At 50.7% G+C, this 20,089-nt stretch overlaps 1 protein-coding gene across 1 annotated transcript; it reads left to right on the top strand.

Moving 5' to 3' along the window:
- Positions 1-12,342: 12,342 nt before the first annotated feature.
- Positions 12,343-18,355, top strand: NPAS4 (neuronal PAS domain protein 4). Its single transcript, XM_043971390.1, has 8 exons — positions 12,343-12,649; positions 13,295-13,446; positions 14,068-14,170; positions 14,286-14,553; positions 14,789-14,898; positions 15,456-15,591; positions 15,700-17,117; positions 17,553-18,355. The coding sequence occupies exons 1-8, from the start codon at positions 12,475-12,477 to the stop codon at positions 17,579-17,581; spliced, it is 2,391 nt and encodes a 796-aa protein (XP_043827325.1). The 5' UTR covers positions 12,343-12,474; the 3' UTR covers positions 17,582-18,355.
- The last annotated feature ends 1,734 nt before the right edge of the window (positions 18,356-20,089 follow it).

The following is a 20,089-nucleotide window of genomic DNA, read 5'->3' as shown; positions in this document are numbered from 1 at the left end:
GAGGACAATACACATATTGACTACAATAATGCAAATGAAAGCAACACTAAAAGACAAATGAACTCTGATGAGGTGTAAAGCCCACTCTAGGACTTGGATATCAGATGACAAAACACACCACCCTTCTTTCAGAAGAGATGTAGGAGACTACCCCATGGACAGTATTGGTATGCTATGATTTGGGCAGCTAGGTGGTACAATGGATAGAGTGCAGGACCTGGAGTCAGGAAGAGCTGAGTTCAAATACAGCCTCAGACACTAACTAGCTATGTGACCCTGGACAAATCACATCACCCTGCTTGCCTCAGTTTCCTCATCTGTAAAATGAGCCAAAAAAAGGCAACGGCTTGGGGCAGCTAGGTGGTGCAGTGAATAGAGCACCGGCCCTGGAGTCAGGAGTACCTGTGTTCAAATCCGGCCTCAGACACTTAATACTTACTAGCTGTGTGACCCTGGGCAAGTCACTTAACCCCAATTGCCTCACTAAAAAACAAACAAACAAACAAAAAGCAACGGCAAACCACTGCAGTATCTTTGCCAAGAAAACCTCAAATGTCATGAAGAGTCAAACGCCATTGAAACAACTCAACAACAACAGTCAGCAGCAGGGAACTACCAGTGCAGATTGTACTGTTTTAGAATCATAGATTTAGAGTCAGAAGGGACTGGACAGGTCATCTATCTGACCCTTTCCTTTCACATATTTCAGCTCTTACATGAGGCCTTCACTGATCTCTCCCCTAACCAGCTGCTAGATCCTCCCTGCCCTAAATATATATATATATATGTGTGTGTGTGTGTGTGTATACATATATATGTATGTACATATATATATGTAAATTGTATGTATACATGTTGTTTCCCCTGATAGAATATAAGCTCCTTGAAGGCAAGAACAATTTCATTTTTATCTTTGTATCCTAGAGCCCAGCACAGTTTGTGACACGTAGTAGGTGCTTTATAAATGCTTATAAATTAAGTGACTTGTCCAAGACTACATAGATAGTAAGTGAGAGAGCTGAGATTTGAATGGAAAACTCTGATTTAAAATCCAGTGTGCTTTCACACTGCCCCCTGTCTTCTGTCACTGGGGCTGCTGGTTTTGCTCAACAGCTTTTCTTTATTATGATAGGGTTCTGTGGAGATGGGCTCCTCAGGAAATGATGCTGTAAAGAGCAAACAGAACTAATACAATGTTTATATAAAAAATATGAACATTGTATATCCATGACGTACAAAGAGAGTCAAGGCCTCTCTTCTTGAACATCTTGGATTCCCCCTGGCCTTGCTGGGAAATATTCCAAGGAAGGGGAACATTCTAGAGAATCCTGGAGTTAGGAACTGCAGTTATGCAACCACAACAACTGAGGTAAGAGCTACTTCACACCCAGCCCATTGAATGGAAAATGAATTCATTTCAGTTGAAATCACCAGGATCCAGACATTGTGCTGGACACTGGAAAGACAAGAGGTGAAAAAGTCTCTTCCCTCTAGGAGGACATGCTAAAGGTAAGTAAATGTGGAGGCAGAATTTCAAGAGAAAGTTAATAGCAAGGGGAGAGCAGTATTTGGAGACCAGGATGGGCTTCCTGTAGGAGGCAGCACCCCAGCTGTGCTTTGAAGGATTTTAGTTTAGAAGGGACCTGAGAGGTCATCCAGTCTGTGAGGAAAATCACTCCTACAGTAATTTTCAGGAACTCAGCGGTAGTGATGTTTCAAAGGCTCATTTAATGTCATTCTCAAGAGAATGGGCCACCCAGTGTGCAACTGATGGGTGACCAAAAATGGAGGCTCACAGACCCATTTTATCCCCTAGTCCCTAATGCAAATGGACCCTCCCCTTTTTCATCATTGGTCTGATTACTCAAGGGTTACAATCTATGCACAAAAACTAGCTAATCAGAACACAGTATTTCTTAGCCAATGGGGGAGGTGTTACAGGGACAATTCTTCAATTCCTCCCTTATATGGACACAGCTCAGGAGCGGACCCAATTGCAACCAGCTCAGGGTTTCCCTGAACCATGTGATTTTGTTTGCCAGAGGAGGCAGAAGGAGAAAGAGACCTTTTTCCTCAAACAGATCTGAATTGAGAGGAGACCAATCCCCATTTCCTCATACAGTCCAACACCCCATTTTACAGAGGAGGAAACTGAGTCCCAGAGAGGGATCAGTGACTTGACCAAGGGCTCAGCTATTAGTGATAAATTTCTGAGTCCAAAGTTTAACATTGTTAATTTCCCCAATTCCTGAGTCAATAAACCACAAGATTATCTTAGAAAGGCATCAGGTGGTTCTCAGCTTAGCACTTAGACCTGAAAGGACACTGTATCAATAAATGTTGAATGGAATTAAAATGAATCTTTGAAAGCATGAGCCCTGAATTCAGGAGGACCTGAGTTCAAGTCCAGCCTCAAATATTTGACACTTACTAGCTGTGTGACCCTGGGCAAGTCACTTAACCCTCATTGCCTCACAAAACAAACAAACAAGCAAACAAAACGAATCTTTGTTTGTCAAATAAGCATGCTGATGAGATGCAAAGCTCAGGCAAATCGTAACTCCTGCCTCATGGAACTCCCAGAATGGTACATTTTAAAGGGCATCAGATTTGGAGTTGTGTTAAGATAATGGATTTAAAGACCCACATTCAAATCCTGACTCTGCACTTAAGGCCTGAGTGACCTTGGGTAAGTCACTGAGCCCCTCTTGATCTGTTTCCTCCTCTGTAAAACGAAGGGGGTTGCACTAGGGGGCCTCTGAGGTCCCTTCTAATTCTAGATTTTGGATCCTCTCATCCTGAGCACAAACAGAAATAGCTATAATACCTAACTTGACAGATCAGAGAGAGGTTTGAACATGGTGCCACGTGAACTCTGGGGGAAGACTGTTGTTTCGGCTGACGGGGGTTCTGGGACGTTTCATGGAGGAGGTGGACTGGGAAGGATGGGGAGGACTTTGACAGGTGAAGAGGGGGAGGAAAGACACGGGAAGAGCGTGAGCAAGGGCGCGGAGGCGGGATTACACGATCCTATTTAAAGACTGGAGACATCCCGGCTTCCCTAGGAAACTCAGCCCAGTGTTTACTGCCTTTGCAGTCTGGAGGGGGTTCCTTGCACAAACCCAGTCCCTCCTCCACAAATCTCAGCCGGTGTCCTCTTGTGCCATCCAAGGTTGAGATGGAGTGGGGAGGTCTGCTTCTGCAGCAAGCCCCTTAAAATTGATAAACTAAGTATAAACATCCCCACTGTACAGATAAGGAAACTGAGGCCCAGAAGTGGGAAAGTGGCTTGTCCAGGGTCTCTGGGCCAACTGGTTAGTGTGGCCACCAGGATTATTACCTGGTCTCCTCAGTTCAGTCTCAGAACCACTATACTGCCATCTCTCATCTCCAAACCTTTGGATAGGCTTTTCCCTAAGACTGGAATTCACTTTCCTTTACCTCCTCCCCCTCCCCCACCTCCACGTTAGAATCTCTAACTCCTTTCAAGGCTCATACCCAGTGTCGCCTGATCCCTTCCCCACTTCCAGTATTATTTGGTATCAGTTCTGTATGTACTTACTATACACTTACCTCAGTAGACTGTAAGCTCCTTGAGAGCAGGGAGTGTTTGATTTTTTTTTTCTTTGTGTCCTCAAAGCCCAGATTGTTGAATAAATAAATGAAAGAATGAGCAGATGACCCAATTTTAATTTTTCTTGTTCTCCCACAGAGTGACCAGCATTTAAGCCCTTTGGCCATCTCCTCGGCTCCCTCGGGTGGCCTGCCATGAATTTTCCTAATTTCATTTCCTGCCGTTCTTGAGCCCTGGTATCTGTGTCTTGGTTTATATTTGAGAAGAGGGATTTCCCTCTGGGAAAATACATCTTGTGTCATTTAAAGTTCATTTCTCTAACTGACCCAAATCTGGTTGAAGCAGGAAGCCCAGTATGCAGGGCTGCCCACCCAGCCCAGATTTAAAATCTACTCCAGGAGCAGCTAGGTGGCACAGTGGATAAAGCACCAGCCCTGGATTCAGGAGGACCTGAGTTCAAATCTGGCCTCAGACACTTGACACTGGTTGTGTGACTCTGGGCAAGTCACTTAACCCTCATTGCCTGCAAAAACAAACAAACAAAAAAAGAAAAAAATCTACTCCAGACCATCCCAAAGCCAAAGAAAGAAGTCAGTGATATAATGAATCCAGACCTAGTCCCTGACGGACCCTGAGTGACACAGCCTCGGTGCCCACCTGTCCCTGGCTGCCCACGACACCTCCTCTAGAGCGTGCCCGATAAGTGGTTACCTAACCACCCTCCAATAGTGGTACCCTCCTTCTCTCCTCTCTTTTCTCCTTCCTTTGCCACCTCCTGAACTAGCCCACTGTTCTTTAGAACAGTTTACTTTACAACAGTAGGAAAGTCTTCCTAAATCCAGCCTCAGTCTATCTGTCTGAAGCTCTATTTCTCCCCCTCCCCATTTCTGAACAAGTCTGATCTCTCTTTTGCATAAGGACAGTGGCCACATCCCCATACCCCAGATCACCTCCTTCCCAGGCTGTATAAACATGCCCAGTGCTCATGGTGTGGTCTCCAGTCATCTCACCTTCCTAGTGACCCTCCTTCAGCATGGATGCAGCTTCTCGTGTCCTTCCCTGAAATGTGGAACTCAGAACTGGCCACGAGACCACACATGTACCCCAACCACAGGGCCATCACTTCTATAATGCACTTCTAAAATCGGATATGTACTGAAATCCTTTGTTTTTACATTGTCTTCATTTCTGAATATATTCCTCCCTGGTTCCCCTATCCAATAATAACCAAGTCTTATAACAAAGATTTCAAAAGAAAGAGGAAACAAAAGAAACTCAGCCAAAGAAATCCACATATCAATTGTCTTAGAGCACGTACACTATTCTAACACTCCCCCCACACACCTCTCCCTCAGTTACTGGGTGGGGTGGGGAAGGGACTTTCATGTCATACTAGCCACTTTGTGTGTCACTCTCCTCATTTCTCTAGGAAGGCTCCTTTAACCACCTCGTTGATTGCCTTATTAGGGTTTCCCAGAGCCCCAAGTCTTGGCACTGTGCAGTCTGACCCTTAGAAATGCACATATTCTTTAAAACATCTCAGTCTTGTCCCCTTCACCTAGCCTATAGGCTTCTTAAGGGCCCAGCTATGTTTTATACTTCTGCACCGACTAGGCCTAGAAGGATTATTTGAATTTAACACATGCTGGATTCATTCTTGCCCCCTGCTTGGATGGGAAGGGTGTCTAGTCAAACCTATCTCTGTGACTTGTGTCTGGTGGGAGTAATGGGAAAAGCAAGGGGTTTGGAGGCTGAGGACTCGGTTGTATGGCTTTGGTACAAGTCACTTACTTGTCCGGGCCTCATCTGAAAACAAGGGAGTTAGACTGCATTTCCAGCTTGTGGTCCTATCATCTTTTGCACATGTACCATTTCCCCAGCCCAGAAAGTCCTTTCTCTGCCCTGATCCACTAACTGACCATCTCTTCCTCCTTTGGAACCCATCTCCAAGGCCGCCTCTTTTAGGAAGCTTTGCTCAATTGATGCCACCCACCTCTTAACTGTGGAAGTGTTTGAACTTGTTGGAGGACGTGGTTGCATATTTGCTAAATCCTTTTGTGTCCCGGTATTCTCTCCCCAGTTAGACTGCAAGCTCTTTGAGGGGAGAAGACCTCATATTCTGAATCCCTGATTTTCTTGGGATACTCAGCATGGGATCTGTGCGTAGCAGGTGTTATCTGTTTGATACCATCCTATTGAGGAAAATCCCCAAGTCATGGACTAGAAGATAACAAGTCCAAATCTCCCTCCCTCCAGAGGGGTGGAACAGAGTATGGTGGCTGTTCATTGGCAGAGCCTGTGTATGTTGCCATGGGAACAGGAGGCGGAGAAACACTCCTGCAGAGAGATGCTGCTGAGCATCTCCCTGCACCTCTGAAGGCCCTGGCCTATACACATTTTGGGAGGGGGTACTGCAAAAGGGGAACAGGAGAATGAGTGGCCACATCTTTTTATCTGTCCTCCACACGGCTGCATCTTTCGAAGAGGTTCAGAGATGCTGGACCCCAGAGGCCATTTCTTCCTCACCCCACATTCAACCAGAGGAAGGAAGCTGAGGGAAAGTGTGATCTGCCTAAAACCAAAGCACACATTGATAGATAATGCCCTTCTATATGTGAAAAAGAGAAAGAGACAGAAGAAATTCCCATTTGGTGAATTATAGAGGACAATCTGTACAACTTTAGCATGAGAAAGGCCCTTAGAACTTAGAACGCAGAATACCAGAGATGGAAGGAACTTCACGACACATAATGTAAATTGTTAGAGCTGGGAGGAACCTTAAAAGCTAAAATGTCAGAGCTGGAAGGAGTCTGAGAGTACTTTGTGTGGATCTAAAGGGTATCTTGGGACATAGCACATAGAACATCATGGTAGGAACACAGAACATAGAATGCTACATCTAGAAGGGAACTTAGAACATATATGGTCAGAGCTGGGAGGAACTTTAGAGTTGGAAGGAGCCTTAGAATCCAGAATCAGAGAAACCCTAGAACAAATATGTAGACTATTAAATCTGGAAGGGACTTTAGAAATTATGTAGCACAACATTCTTATTTGACAGAGCAGGAAATTGAAGACCCCAAGAGCAACAATGACTTCCTACAGTTCCATGGTAAATTAATGACTATTAGGACCCAAATCCAGGTCTTCAGTACACTGCGCTTTCTGTTAATCCAAAATCTTGATAGAAGGCTCCATGTCACCCTGTGTTCAATATCCAAGGCAGAGATAGCTTTTTATGGCTTTATGGCTGTGTCCAATTGTCTTGAAAGCTACCCAGACTCAGGAGCTGTCTCTCTCCTAGCATACCCTGGAGCGATGGATCTGTCCAGTTGGCTCTTTGTGGACAGAGCCACAATATGATTCTCTGGGTTCCAGTCCAGGGTGATCCCATTTCTGTAGTGAGCCAAGACCAGGAGCAAACCAAGGATTTAGAGCCATCAAAGCATTTGGCAGGAAAAGCTGAGCTCACACTCGAAAGTGATGTGGATTCAATGGCTCCCTGCCAGTTTTGCTCTAGAGCTTTCTGGTTATTGGGGTTAGCTTGGGCCCTCTCTGGAGCAGTTGTTTACATTCAGAGATTCCTTGGGTCTTGGGCTGAGCCACACAGCCAGTAATCTAGAGGTCAACAGACCTTCTACTTCTACCTCAGCCGAATGTGCACTTAGGTCAAGGTTAGGAGGCTCTTTCTAGAGCCATCTGACCTGACAAGTCTATCTCAAATCTCAGTCTGAGCTGAGCTTCTTGGACTTCTGTTTCATTTCTCTGTAATGCCAAAGGATGCCAGGAAGTTAAATCTCACTCTAGAATGGGCATATCCATCCAGGTTGACAGCTGAAGTATTCTAATACCTCCCTAGAGATGTTTTGACTCTTCAAGAGCTTCCATAGAGAGACCATAGCTCTCTAGAGAAAAAGATGACCGCCCAACCTCCATTTCTCTCCAGAGAGGATCTGCCCAGCCAAAGCCCCTGAAAGAGGTTAGCCCCTACTCTTCCCCCCTTCCTGATAAGGTGGCCAGGGAGAAGGTGGGGGGCGTGTTCCCCCAGGAACCCTCTAAAACCATTCAAGGCAGGAGCCAGGGACTGCATGGCCTGTTCTTGCTATAAAAAGCCCTTTTTCGGGAAAAAAAATCATAAAGGAAGAAATCAGCCAATCCCTCCCTGATGCCATCACCTCTTCTTGGTGAATTTTCGGGGAAGGAGTGGGCGGGTTGCCATGGCAACAGATGCGAGCTCGGCTCCGTAAAGAAGGGACCTTGATATTTTTTTTCGCTTTCTCTCTCTTGGTTTTGTGTATGTGTGTGTGTGTGTATGTGTGTGCACACTCCACAGATTTTTTTAGATCTAAAGAAACCCCTCCTCTCCCTGCAGCACCCCAAATATGGAGCTGTGGAAAACCACTCACTCCCCCAGGCCAAGGAAGATTCAGGATGGCTCCAGGAGGGAGGGAAGTCCCCTTCCCTAGCATGAAAGGCTCCCCCTTCCCCTAAAAGGGTGCATGCATCAGGGAGGGGAGATTCCCAGAGATTTGGGGGCTAATTATGGGAATCGGATGAGGGGATGAGTGGGGCTAGGAAAAGGGTTGAAGACAAGGCCTGGGCTGCAGGTGGGCAGTTCAGAAAACACAGAAGACTGAGCCAGAAAGGGCCAAATGATTTAGACTTGGACCTGCAAGGGCATACCTAGCTTTATACACACAGTCATACTGACATACAGGGAAAGACAGACAGACCCAAGTATGCATATACAGATATAGACAGACACACAGACAGCTCCCCACACAGATAGATGTAGACATGCAGAGACAGACCCAGATGCAAACCCAGATAGACACATACACAGAAACACAGACACAGAAACAGACAAATATGGACATAGTTCCATACACACATACGCATATAAATACACACAGACCTCCCCACAAAGAGAGATACAAACACATGCACACGGAGTTAGATATACATAGATTCACATGCATGGATGCACAAAGACACAGATATACATATAAACACACTCGCAGAAAAACAGTTACATGCACAGTTAACCACACATTCACATAGATGTTCCCATAGCCCAGCTCCCATATATATCCATTGCATATATAAACATACATATCCCTATGCTAGCTAGCACTAAAGGGCTTTGTGCAAATGTTTGTGTTTGTGCATGTTGTTTGTGTGCACATCAAGCACTGAGCTTTCTTTCCTTCTGCCATCTCATTTTACTTGTCTCAAGAGCTTCCTTGCCTTATTGGTCTCCTAAAACCTCTTTTCCCAGGAAAACTGGGGTCCCTAGTCCCCTAGTTTGCATAGACCAAAGCCTTTCATTCTTCAGTCCATCCAGCGCTCTCCCTCCCAGCCCAGGAGCGGGGGTGACTCAGCTGGGGCCAGGATGACTCACTGCGACAGTATTTTTAGCCCCGGCCAGGAGCTCTCTAGCGGTGCCAGCCGCCCCCCTCCTCCTGCCTGCTATTTCTGAACCGTCAGTGGTGATATAAATAGCTCCTCTCCCACGGCCTGAAGCTGCTTCCAAGTTATTTTTGGTTCTGAGAAGTTAAAAATAACTACATGAAGGTGGGAGGCCAGGGGCCTGGGGGCCAGCCTGGGAAGAAGGGAGTTTGGGGTAACTAGATCTTCTTGCCTTGAACTAAAGTAGACTAGGTTGATTCTACCACTCCCCCCAACACTCACACACACACACACACACACACACACACACACACACGTCCTCTTTCAGGACCTATTGCCTTCCCAGACCCCAGACATCCTACTCTCCCAATCCCACTCTCTTTCCAAAATCTCAGTAACTACTCCCCTGGACCTCATTTCTCCCTTCATTCATCCTTACTTCCTTTCCAGAATTCAGATATTCTCCCCCCCCCCCAGTCCCCAGTAGAGGTTTGACAGGCTGCAGAAGGAGATTCCCTGAAGGTGGTAGATTTCCTACTGTTTACAAGGTGGTATGGGGGAAGGAGGCAGAGGCAGGAGACTTGAATGGGGGCAGCCAGGAGGGGGAGCTGCACAGACAGACAGGCAAACAACAAGTACATAAATACAGACAAATAGATACAAATAGATACCGAAATAGATATATACACAGGGACCCTGACTTAGGTTAGCATGTCCTGGGGCCGACTGGCTATTTAGTCTGGTTTCTCCAGATAGTAGCTGAATGATGGTCTTCAGCACCATGGACAGAGAACTGGAGCTGTGATCCTGACTAGTGACACTGACTGGGGTACTGGGAGAAAGAGGAACATTTCCTCCCACCATGAAACAGCCTAGTTTGTCCCCCACTTATCCCATCACGTCTCCATGTACATCTGGATGGGAGACCGGGGGCAAAGGGGAGAGTGAGATCAGCTGGGAGAAGAGACTGACACAGAGAGAGATAAAGAGGGGGCAAAAATATTTTGGGGTCAGAGGGAGATGGATTTAGAGACATCAAATTTACAGTGAGTTTCCCGTCTTCCGTTCAAACACAGAGACAGAGACAGAGACAGACAAAGAGACAGAGACAGAGAGACAGAGAGACAGGTATCACACCCCTACCCCTGTGGCCCTCCACCCCCTGACAGCACTATTGGAGAGGGAGGAAGGAAGAGTGTGCCTGTGAGGTCCTCAGCTAAAATGAAGAAAGGGATAAGAAATTTGTCTTTGAAACTAAGATTCCTTGGGTTTGTCCATGGATGGCCTCAGCTTCTGTACACAACCCCACCCCACCTCTGGTCCCCAGTCTATCTATACTCTTCCTACAGGGCAGTACTGAGCAGTACTCTTCCCCTACTCCAGCCCCGCCCCCAATTCCTGTTTTCATAATCAAATGTCCAAATCACAACCCATTCTATTTGTTCTTCGTCAAACATCAGAGTTTATATTCCACTCCCTCCCCACAAGAGATCTGAAAAATACCCATCTCCAGACTCCCAGGCTACTTCCTCTTCCCCAGCTTTCCAGGAAGAGGGTCCAGTATTCAGCATGCTGACATTCTCTCCCTTTCCAAACCCAGGAGGCCCTACACCTTCACCTTTATGGGCCCTTGGGAGAGGACCAATTTCACCTCGAATGGGATAGAGTGAACTCTTCTTCATTCACCTCCACCTGGGAGGGGGTCATACGGGGAGGTACAGAGATGGAGACAAAGACGCAGAGATAGCGAAGCAGAGACAGAGAGTGAGGCAAAGCTAGACAAACAGAAAGAAAAAGTGAGACAGATAAAGAGTCGGAAAAGAGAGACAAAATGTGACAGATACCAAGTAATACAGAGAAACGGTGAGAAAAGACGGAAAGGAGGGACAGAACGATCTCTCTCTTGAGAGATAGAGACATTATTAAAAAGGGTGGGAGGGCTTGAGAAAGAAACGGAAGGCAAAGACAGAGACGCAGAGACCCAAAGAGACGATGGGGAAGAGATTAGAAGAGATTTGGAGACTGAAAGACAGTGTTGAGAAAAGGAGGATGGGGGGAGGGATGGAAGACAGCAGGACAGACGGACAGAGAAAGACCAGTGGGACAAGCTGAGAGCAGAGAGAACGCCCTGGGAGAACGGGGGCTCTTTCCTTTGCGCCTCGCCCCCAGAGGCCCAGCCGCCAGGGAAAGGGGGCGGGGGAGCCTTTAAAAGCAGAGAGCTGAAGCACAGAGGCCCCGCCCCGCCCGCCGCGCCAGGAGGTTTCCTGCCCTTATATGGAGTTGGGATTCCCCCGGCCCCGCCCCCGCCCCCCGCCCCCGGCCCGGTGAAGCAAGGGGAGGGTGAGGGAGGGGAGGAGAAGGACGCAGAGACGCCAAGACTGAAGCTGGGGGAAGGGGGGAATCCCTCCGGGTGGGCGAGAAGAGGCCAACACGGGCTGGGGGCAGGGATACCTGGGTCCCAGTTCTGAACCTCGAGAGTTTCTTTGCTTGTGTCTCAGTTCCCATCTCCCCTCCACACTCCCCCACCCCTGCAGCTGGTATCGTTCGCTCCTCGACTTGGGGACTCTCCCCATTCTGGGGGCCGAGGAAAGAAGACGGGGGAAAGGACAGTGCAAAGAGAAACAGGCCCCATTAACTGGTCAATCAGTCAGTCCCTCGGCCACACGGGGCGGGGCCCAGGAAGAAAGGACAGAGGCTTTAAGGAACTGCCTCCAGGGGGCATTAGAGAGCCCATGGAAATTCCTGCTCTGGACAACTAAGGCACCCCCACCCCGCATCCCCCCATCCCCTTCCCCTTCCAGGAGAATGCTTGGGGCTAGGAAGGGACTGTGGGGCCGCTGCGCAAGCTCTAGGTTCTAGCAGGAGGTAGGACCTTGGCCCACAAGGCAGAGAGTGGCCAAACCCTGGGCTGGAGACATGAGATTAGAACTAGGAGCTGGGATGGAGGGAAGGACAGGGGGCTATGGGGGACTCTCCCCACTGCCAGAAGTACCCTTCTCCAGCTTTCCAAAGGCCCCTGCGCTTTAGAACCCCCCATTTTCCTCTTGCACAGCGGCGCTGCGCCTTGGCTCCATCCCCTCCAGGCTCGGCCCCCTCCTTTGCTTCTCTTCTCCCCCTGCACCACCCCCCCCGCAGTTCCCCCTCCCTCTCTCGTTCTACGTCATGCGGATGACGTCGGAGGCTGGGGAGGGAGGAGGAGCGGGGGGCCCCCCCAGCCGGCGGCTCCCCGTGCAGCCCGCTTGGCCCGGCCCCCCGTTCCCCCCGCCCCCCTCCCCGTCCCTGAATCGAGCCCCCCACGCCCGGCTGGGGCTATATAAAGCGAAGCGAGGCAGGCGAGGGGGGCAGAGCTGCCAATCGGAGCCCGAGAGAGGGAGAGAGAGAGAGACCGAGAGAGACGGGGGAGAGAGAGGAGGAAGAAGCCGAAGAAGGCGCGTCGGGGCGGGTACCCAGGTGTCCAAGGCGCCCGGGCGCGAGCTCCGCCGCCAACAGCCATGTACCGCTCCACCAAGGGCGCCTCTAAGGCGCGGCGAGACCAGATCAACGCGGAGATCCGGAGCCTCAAGGAGCTGCTGCCGCTGGCCGAAGCGGACAAAGTGCGGCTGTCTTACCTGCACATCATGTCGCTAGCCTGCATCTACACCCGCAAGGGAGTCTTCTTTGCCGGAGGTGAGCGGGACTGGGCTTTCGGAGACCCTGGTGGGAGTCCGGGGCTAGAATTCCAGGGACCACCCCTAGTCTGGGAGAGGAGTCCACTCAGGAAGAATCCGAACAGGGAAGGGACCTAAGACTACCAGTCTTCCTTCCTTTGCTCCCCGAGACCTTAGGGTGCCTTCCTCAGTGTCGGCACGCTGGACTGGGAAGCGCCTCGATTCTAATAGTCTCCAGCCCACAAGGGCGCATCCCTTTAGGAGATCCCTTTTTCAGGGAAGCGCAGGCAGATAGAGCTGTCTGGAACCCGAGGCTCTGTCCGAGGTTCTGACACTGCCGATAGAGCATTGGTCTTTGGGGGTCTGTGGTGCTGAACGCGAGCAGCCTTGGCTGCGGGTGCTGTCCAAGGTTCTTAACCCTACTGTGGTCTGAACGTGCTCCCCCTGGCTAGGGCATCACAGATTCCAATCAACAGGTACCCCGGCCAGGAGATCGGGGAGCGGGGTCAACAGGTGGGAGCTACTCCAGGGGCTTATCCACTGGGATCCCTATGGATTCCTGAAGATCATCTCATTGCTTCTCCCTCCATGTAGCATTCTCTCTTCCTGTCTCCAGTTTTCTGGAGCGTCCCTCCTGACTCACCCTCTTTTTCTCTCCCATAAGGCGCCCCTCTGACTGGCCCAGCTGGGTTGCTTTCGGCGCAGGAGCTGGAAGACATCGTGGCGGCGCTGCCGGGGTTCCTGCTTATGTTTACAGCTGAGGGAAAGCTTCTCTATCTGTCGGACAACGTGAGCGAGCACTTGGGTCATTCCATGGTGAGTATCTTCTTGTCACAGGAATTGAGCAGGGCACAAGTAGATCCAACCAGGAAAGCTCTTCCCAGTCTTGAGGATGCTTAGAACAGAGGGGACAGGGAAGCGAGTGAAGGTCCAATTTCGATATTCAGAGGGGGCCTGGAAAGCACTCTCTCTCTCTCTTTCTCTCTCTCTCTCCCCACCCCTCCTAATTTGGAAATATGATAATATAGTGGAGAGAGCACGGGGGAGGGGGGGTGGAGCTGGAAGCCAGGTGCTACACACAGGTCTTTGCCATCACACAAAACTAGTGTGATGTGACTTTCAGAAAATAAATCCCTTCCCATCCTGGGCCACAGTTTCCACACCTTTGCCATGAAGGTTGGCACTAGATTATCCTGCATGTCTTTTCCAGTTGTCTGCTCCTATTCCATCCTGGGATTGTCCCCATGGTAATTACTGCATCCCATGGGACAGTACAGTGTTGCATATAAGAGTTTAAGGAACTGGGAGACCAAAGCTAGTCCAGGGTCACCACTGAGGGCTTGATGCGCCCAGATGTACTGAGCAGATTCTGTGCATGGTTGGACTTTTCCTTCATTCACTGATGGTCCTTTCTTTACACCTCTTCCTCTTCCACAGGTGGATCTGGTTGCCCAGGGTGACAGCATCTATGATATTATTGATCCTGCTGACCACCTCACCGTCCGTCAGCAACTGACTCTGCCCTCTATGCCTGACACTGGTGAGTACTTTGCTTCCTTCTCTTTTCTCTTGCATTGGCCAAGTCTTTCCTAGCCTTTTCCTCTCTACAATTATCATTCATTCACTTACTCACTGACTCTTCTCTCTCCATTCAGATCGCCTTTTCCGATGCCGATTCAACACTTCCAAGTCTCTGAGACGCCAGAGTGCAGGCAACAAGCTCGTGCTTATCCGTGGTCGCTTCCACCCTCATCCCCCTGGAGCCTACTGGGCAGGGAATCCAGTCTTCACAGCCTTCTGTGCCCCACTTGATCCCCGAGCCCGACCTGGACCAGGGTGTGGCCCTGGTTTGGCCTCGATCTTCTTGGCTGTGTTTCAGAGCCGCCATGCCAAGGACCTGGCCCTGCTGGATGTCTCTGAGAGGTGAGTTTGGGGTGCCTGGGTCATGAGGAGAAAGACAGAGCTTTTGTTACTGGGGATGTCACACTTGGCTTCCAAGAATCATGGGAGAACCAGGGGCTTCAAGGAATAGGAGGGCTGGCATGGAGCAGAAAGTGTTGGTGTCTGGGAGGGAGTAAGCTGGGCTTCAGGGGTGTAGGATACTTGGGTGTCAGGATGGGAGAGCAGAAAGCTGACCTCCTGCCTTTGCCCTTCCTAGTGTCCTAGTCTACCTGGGCTTTGAGCGCAGCGAGCTGGTCTGTAAATCATGGTATGGACTTCTGCACCCTGAGGACCTGGCCCACGCTTCGGCCCAGCACTACCGCCTGCGTGAGTGTCCCAGTGCATCCACGGGGCAGGAGCAGAGATAGGAGGGAGGCAGAGCCAGGAATAATCTGGGGAGAAGATTAACCAGAGGGGGAGGACAAGCTTAATGGTGCTGGTGTGCCTTAGTGTGAAAGTCTTCAAAGAAAGGCAGTATGCCTCAATGGGGAGTGCTGGATTCGGAATCAGAAGATAGGACTTTAGAGACAAGGTCTACACTGGCTACCTACATGACCTTGGCAAGTCAACTGACCTCTCTGGGCCTCAGTTTCCTCATCTGCAAAATGAGGACTTGACTACATGGTTGCTAATGTCCCTTCTGGCTCTAAATCTATGATCCCATGAACCTATACATGGGCAGGTTTGTGGTAGGATTGGGATAAAAAGTGATGTCTGGGTTAGAATTCTAGGGACACGGGGAGGGAGTTGAGTGCAACCTCCTAGTGATGTAAGTGAGGACTAGGGTTAAATCAAACCAGGTAAGAGGTGGGCTGTTAGGGAATTGGTAGTGGTGGTAGCTAATGGGCACTAGGCTAACCCTCTATCTCCTCTTTTCCCTCTAGTGGCCGACAGTGGTGATGCTCAGACAGAAATGGTAGTGAGATTGCAAGCCAAGGCTGGAGGCTGGGTATGGATATACTCCCTGATGCATCCGGAAGGCTCCGATGGCCCCATCACTGCCAACAACTACCCAATCAGGTGAGCTGAAGTCTGAGATTCAGGAAGGGGATTGGATGGAGAATAGCTTGGGTACTTAGACAAGGGAACCAGGTTTCTCACCTCAGTTTCTCTTTTCTTCCTACCCAGTGACTCGGAAGCCTGGTGTCTTCGCCAGCAACTCAGCTCTGAAGATGCCCATTTGGCTTATGTTCTGGGCACCTCAACTGTACCAGCCACATTCTCTGAAAGCCTCCTCTCCCCAGCTCAGTGTGCAAGCCCTGACCCGACCTTCACCCCAGCCTTCGGGGGTCCCAGAAGCTCGAACTTCCCAACTGGCCCAGAACTGGCATCCATTTCCTCTGGAGAGCAGCTGCCTCCGCCCCCCAAGGACATGGATTTCAATTACTTGGCATTCCCCACAGGCCCTGAGTCTACCTTTCAAGGAGACCTGTGCAAAGATTTTGTGTGCACCCCACCATACACACCTCACCAGTCAGGAGGCTGTGCCTTCCTCTTCAGCCTCCAAGAGCCCTTCCAGCCTCATCATATCCCCACCCCTTCCAGCTCCATCCAAGATCAGCTGACGCCCAGCACTACCATCTTCCCTGACCAGCTGACCCCCAGCAGTGCCACCTTTCCTGAACTGACCAGCCCCATTCAAGGCCAGCTGACTGATGCCACAGCCCAGACCTATGAAGACCAGCTGACTCCCTGTGCCACGACTTTCCAAGAGCAGTTGATGCCCAACACTGCCACCTTCCAGGAGCAGTTGGCCAGCCCTGTCCAAGAACAACTAACCCCACCCAGCACAGCTTTCCAAACTCACCTGACCAGCCCCAGCCGGACCTTCCCAGACCAACTGAGTCCTAACCCCACCAAACCTTACTTTCCTCAAGATGGCTGCAGTTTTCTCTATGAGAAGTTGCCCCCCAGCCCTAACAGTCCTGGTAATGGGGACTGCACTCTCCTGGCTCTGGCCCAGCTCCGAGGGCCTCTCTCAGTGGACGTGCCCCTGGTTCCCGATGGCTTGCTTACCCCAGAGGCCTCCCCAGTCAAACAGAGTTTCTTCCATTACTCAGAAAAGGAGAGAAGTGAGATAGACCGACTTATCCAGCAGATAAGCCAGCTGGCCCAGGGCATGGATTGTCCTTTCCCAGCAGAGCCTGGGGCAGAGGGGCTTGACCCTCTGGGCCAAAGTCTCTCCTTTCCGGGGGCTGGCCCCCCGATATTCAGCCTGGACCTTAAATCCTGGAAGAGCCAGGAGGTGGCATTCTTGGATGCCCCTGAGGACCAATTCCTGGAGGAGAAGTCTGTGGAAGACATCTTCATGGGCCTCTCTGCCCCAACGCCCCAGGGGGATTGGGGACCAGGGGGTCCTGAGGCTTCAGGCCCAGGGGGGGCTCCGTCGCCCTGCACCGACCTGTCCCCAGAAGATCACAGCTTCCTGGAGGACCTGGCCGCATACGAAACCGACTTTGAGACAGGTGTCTCAGCGTTCCCCTGTGATGGATGTACTGATGAGTTGTATCAACTCCAGAGTCGTGTTCAAGACAGCTTCCATGACGGTAAGCATGACAAAAAGGATGCCACCCCATCCACTGGCCTCAAGACCCCCATGAGGGAGGGAAGGGTCTTGTCCACAAAGCAAGGAAACCAAGGCTAGTTGACTCATCCCAAATAACAGAACTCAGCGTGGGCCCTTAGAGTAGAACCTTCAGGGAGGGGTGGGAGTCTCCCGATTCCTAGTCCAGTATTTTTCCACCAGGAAAAACGGGGAAAGAAAAGGCTGGTCTAACTTGGAGGTCTAGACAGAACATAGCCCATTTGCCCATTTCACTCCAGCCTTATTAGCTCAGACCCTTTCCCAGAACCCAAGGATCACAACTCAACTAGTCTACCCTGTGCCCAGTAGCCCTGCTTGCAGGGGGGAAGGGGGATGGGTTCTGTGGCTTGACCCACGATTCTCTAACCCTATTTCCTCTTGTTTTCTCTTTCCTCAGATGGAAGTGGAGGGGAACCAACGTTCTGAATAAGTCTGTGACTTAACGTTGTTGAGTATGGCATATTGTCATCATGGAGTGGAGATGTTCTCCACCACCCCGGGAACTTGAGGGGGATCCTTGGGGGCTTGGAGGGGACGTGTCTGATCCCTCCCACCCTGAAGGATGGGAAGGGGGGAGGAAGGGTGGTGGGAAGAAGGGGAAGGGGATCATTTTTAGAATCAAGAGACTTTGAGCAATCCTAGTTTCCATCTCAATCTGTATTCACTCGTAGTGAGTTTCCTTGAATGGGATTCCATACAGAGAATGGGGGAGTCACAGCTTCCCTTCCATGCTGCCCAAGGGGCCTGGGGGAATTCTCCACTCCCAGGGGCCTTAGGGGTCCCTGGGCTTCTGTGGGGGAAAAGGCCGGCCCCGGGCTAGCCAGCGCCCCATGGGGGCTCTTGACACTCACGTAGAATTGTCTACACTCCAGTAACAGGATTTCAATTCCTATGAACTCAGCCGCCTGCCGCGGCTTTTCCTGTGACTTTTGCGCCCTGCGCCTGGGGTGGGGGGCGTGAAGCGACTCTATCATTTCTTTCCGATGAAGGAAGACAGATCTGTCGTCACGCCATGTGTGTGTGTGTGTGTGTGCGTGTGTGCATGCATGTGCGTGTGTGCACGCATGTGCGTGTATGTGTGTGTGTGTGTGTGTACATGTACAAGCAGACAGGGATCCCCTGGCTGCTGTGTTGGCCCCTGGGGCCTCCATGCAGTGAAATTTGTGGTGCTGTGTTGACTTTGTAACCAACTTTATAATAAAGTCCGGTTCACCTTTTTTGTAGCTCCAGTGTTGTTTGCTGATGTCCAAGAGAAGCGGGCTGGGGTGGTGGGCCTGGGCACCTGTGGTGGGGGAGGTGCTTAGACCCATCTGGTCTAAGGGCCAAGGGCTGATGGTTCTGAGCCTGGAGGGAATTCTGACTAGTTCCTTCCTCCAGGCGGCAGCTCTTTCCCCATGGGGGTAATGGAGGGGCAGGCTTCAAGATCGTCAAGCTCAAACCAAAGCTGAGTTTTCCTCTGGGACCAGCAGCCTGGGACAAGTAGACAGGGAATGATGCGAGCCATAGACTTTAGGTCTGGGCTTCTCTCCCCTTCCTGGCTCTACCCAAGGCCACTCACCAAATCTCGCGCCCCCGGCAGCTGTTTGTTAGTGTAAGCAGCCCCTCATCAGGGTCCCCCATGCAGGGACCTTGCCTCGGACATGGTGCCCTCCACTCCCCTTTGGCTTTGTGGGGGGAAGGATTCAAAGGGTCAGCTTTCTGAACTTTTCTGAGAGATCTGAGTGTCTGACTCAGCCCTGCACTGAAGGCCGACAAGGAGGCTCCCTCTTGAAACCTTCTAGCAGTTAAAGCCTATTTGGCCCCAAGAGCCCCTGACTCCAGTAGGTGTGACCGGGGTACCTCCTGAATACTCAAGTTCTCAGGCCTACAGCCTCTGAGTTGGCACCTCAATGCCTTGAGGAATTGGGGGGGGGGGCAGCAGACTTTCTCTAATGGAGTCTGATGAGCCTCTGTTAATTCTTAAGGAATCAAAGCTCTCCCTCTCCATCCTGCACAAAAGCCTCCTCTCCAAGATTTCCCAGTTTTAAGACGGGATGGAGAGGAACTGGGGCCACCTGCTGGACAAAGAGATGATTTCCTTCTCTTTCTTTCCACCTTTAGGAAGGTGGAAGGATAATCACTGACTCTCAGAAAAACTGAACATCCTGTGGGTAGCTGGGGAGGTCCCTCCTTTTCCAGCCCAAGAGATGTTGCTACTTGTCCCTCCTCCCAATCTCAGGATGGGGGGTGGAGGGGAGAAGCCCCTAATTCACTGACTGCAGCCCCAGTCCCCTCAGTTCTAAGCCTGACTGTTGCCCTTTTGTGAGGACAAGTCTGGCCTCTTGTCCCCAGACTCTCACCTCCACCCATTCCAGGGCACTCCCTCCTTCAACACCCAGATGCCCAGGAATCAGGGGCTGACAAGGGTGGAGACTCCAGGGAACATCTTAGGAAACCGCATCCAGCCAGGCTCCAGAGCCCTCAGGGCCCCTCCAGCTCTCCCTGTGGCTGCCTAGTCAAGCTCCTCACACTGAGACACGAGGCTAGCTTTATCCTATGAAGGAGGAAGCTGAGGCCCAGCTGGGAGGGCATTTGCCCAAGGTCACACAGGAAGAAAGCATCAGAGATAAGATTTGAGCCCAAGTCCTCTGACCCAGAGACAGTCTTATTTCTCTGCTTTCCTCAACTGGTTCTTCCTTAGTGGGAGTCGGAGAAGAGGGTGGATGAGCCCTGGGGGCACAGCTTGTAAGGGGTGGCTGCTGCCAGCCCTTCTGCTGTGGAGAGAACTTGGACAGGGCAGCTGCCAGGGATCCTTCCAATGGGGACCCAGCTTGGATGGGGCTGCTCCCAGGGCCCATCCAGCTCTGAAACTTCTTAAAGCTGATTTTCTGGGTTCTTTCCCCAAGTCTGTCCCAACGATTTCGCTGCCTTTTCTCCAACACCCCCGATCAGCAG

The sequence above is a fragment of the Dromiciops gliroides genome, chromosome 6, assembly GCF_019393635.1.
Source record: "Dromiciops gliroides isolate mDroGli1 chromosome 6, mDroGli1.pri, whole genome shotgun sequence".
In the NCBI taxonomy this organism is placed as follows: Eukaryota; Metazoa; Chordata; class Mammalia; order Microbiotheria; family Microbiotheriidae; genus Dromiciops; species Dromiciops gliroides.
This window is presented reverse-complemented; position numbering and strand designations above follow the sequence as displayed.

Excerpts from the sequence above, each read along its gene's own strand:
- NPAS4 (XM_043971390.1), top strand. The coding sequence starts at position 12,475 with ATGTACCGCTCCACCAAGGGCGCCTCTAAGGCGCGGCGAGACCAGATC. Across the intron at positions 14,554-14,788 it reads CTGCTGGATGTCTCTGAGAG|TGTCCTAGTCTACCTGGGCT; the intron begins GTGAGTTTGGGG and ends TGCCCTTCCTAG. Across the intron at positions 15,592-15,699 it reads GCCAACAACTACCCAATCAG|TGACTCGGAAGCCTGGTGTC; the intron begins GTGAGCTGAAGT and ends CTTCCTACCCAG.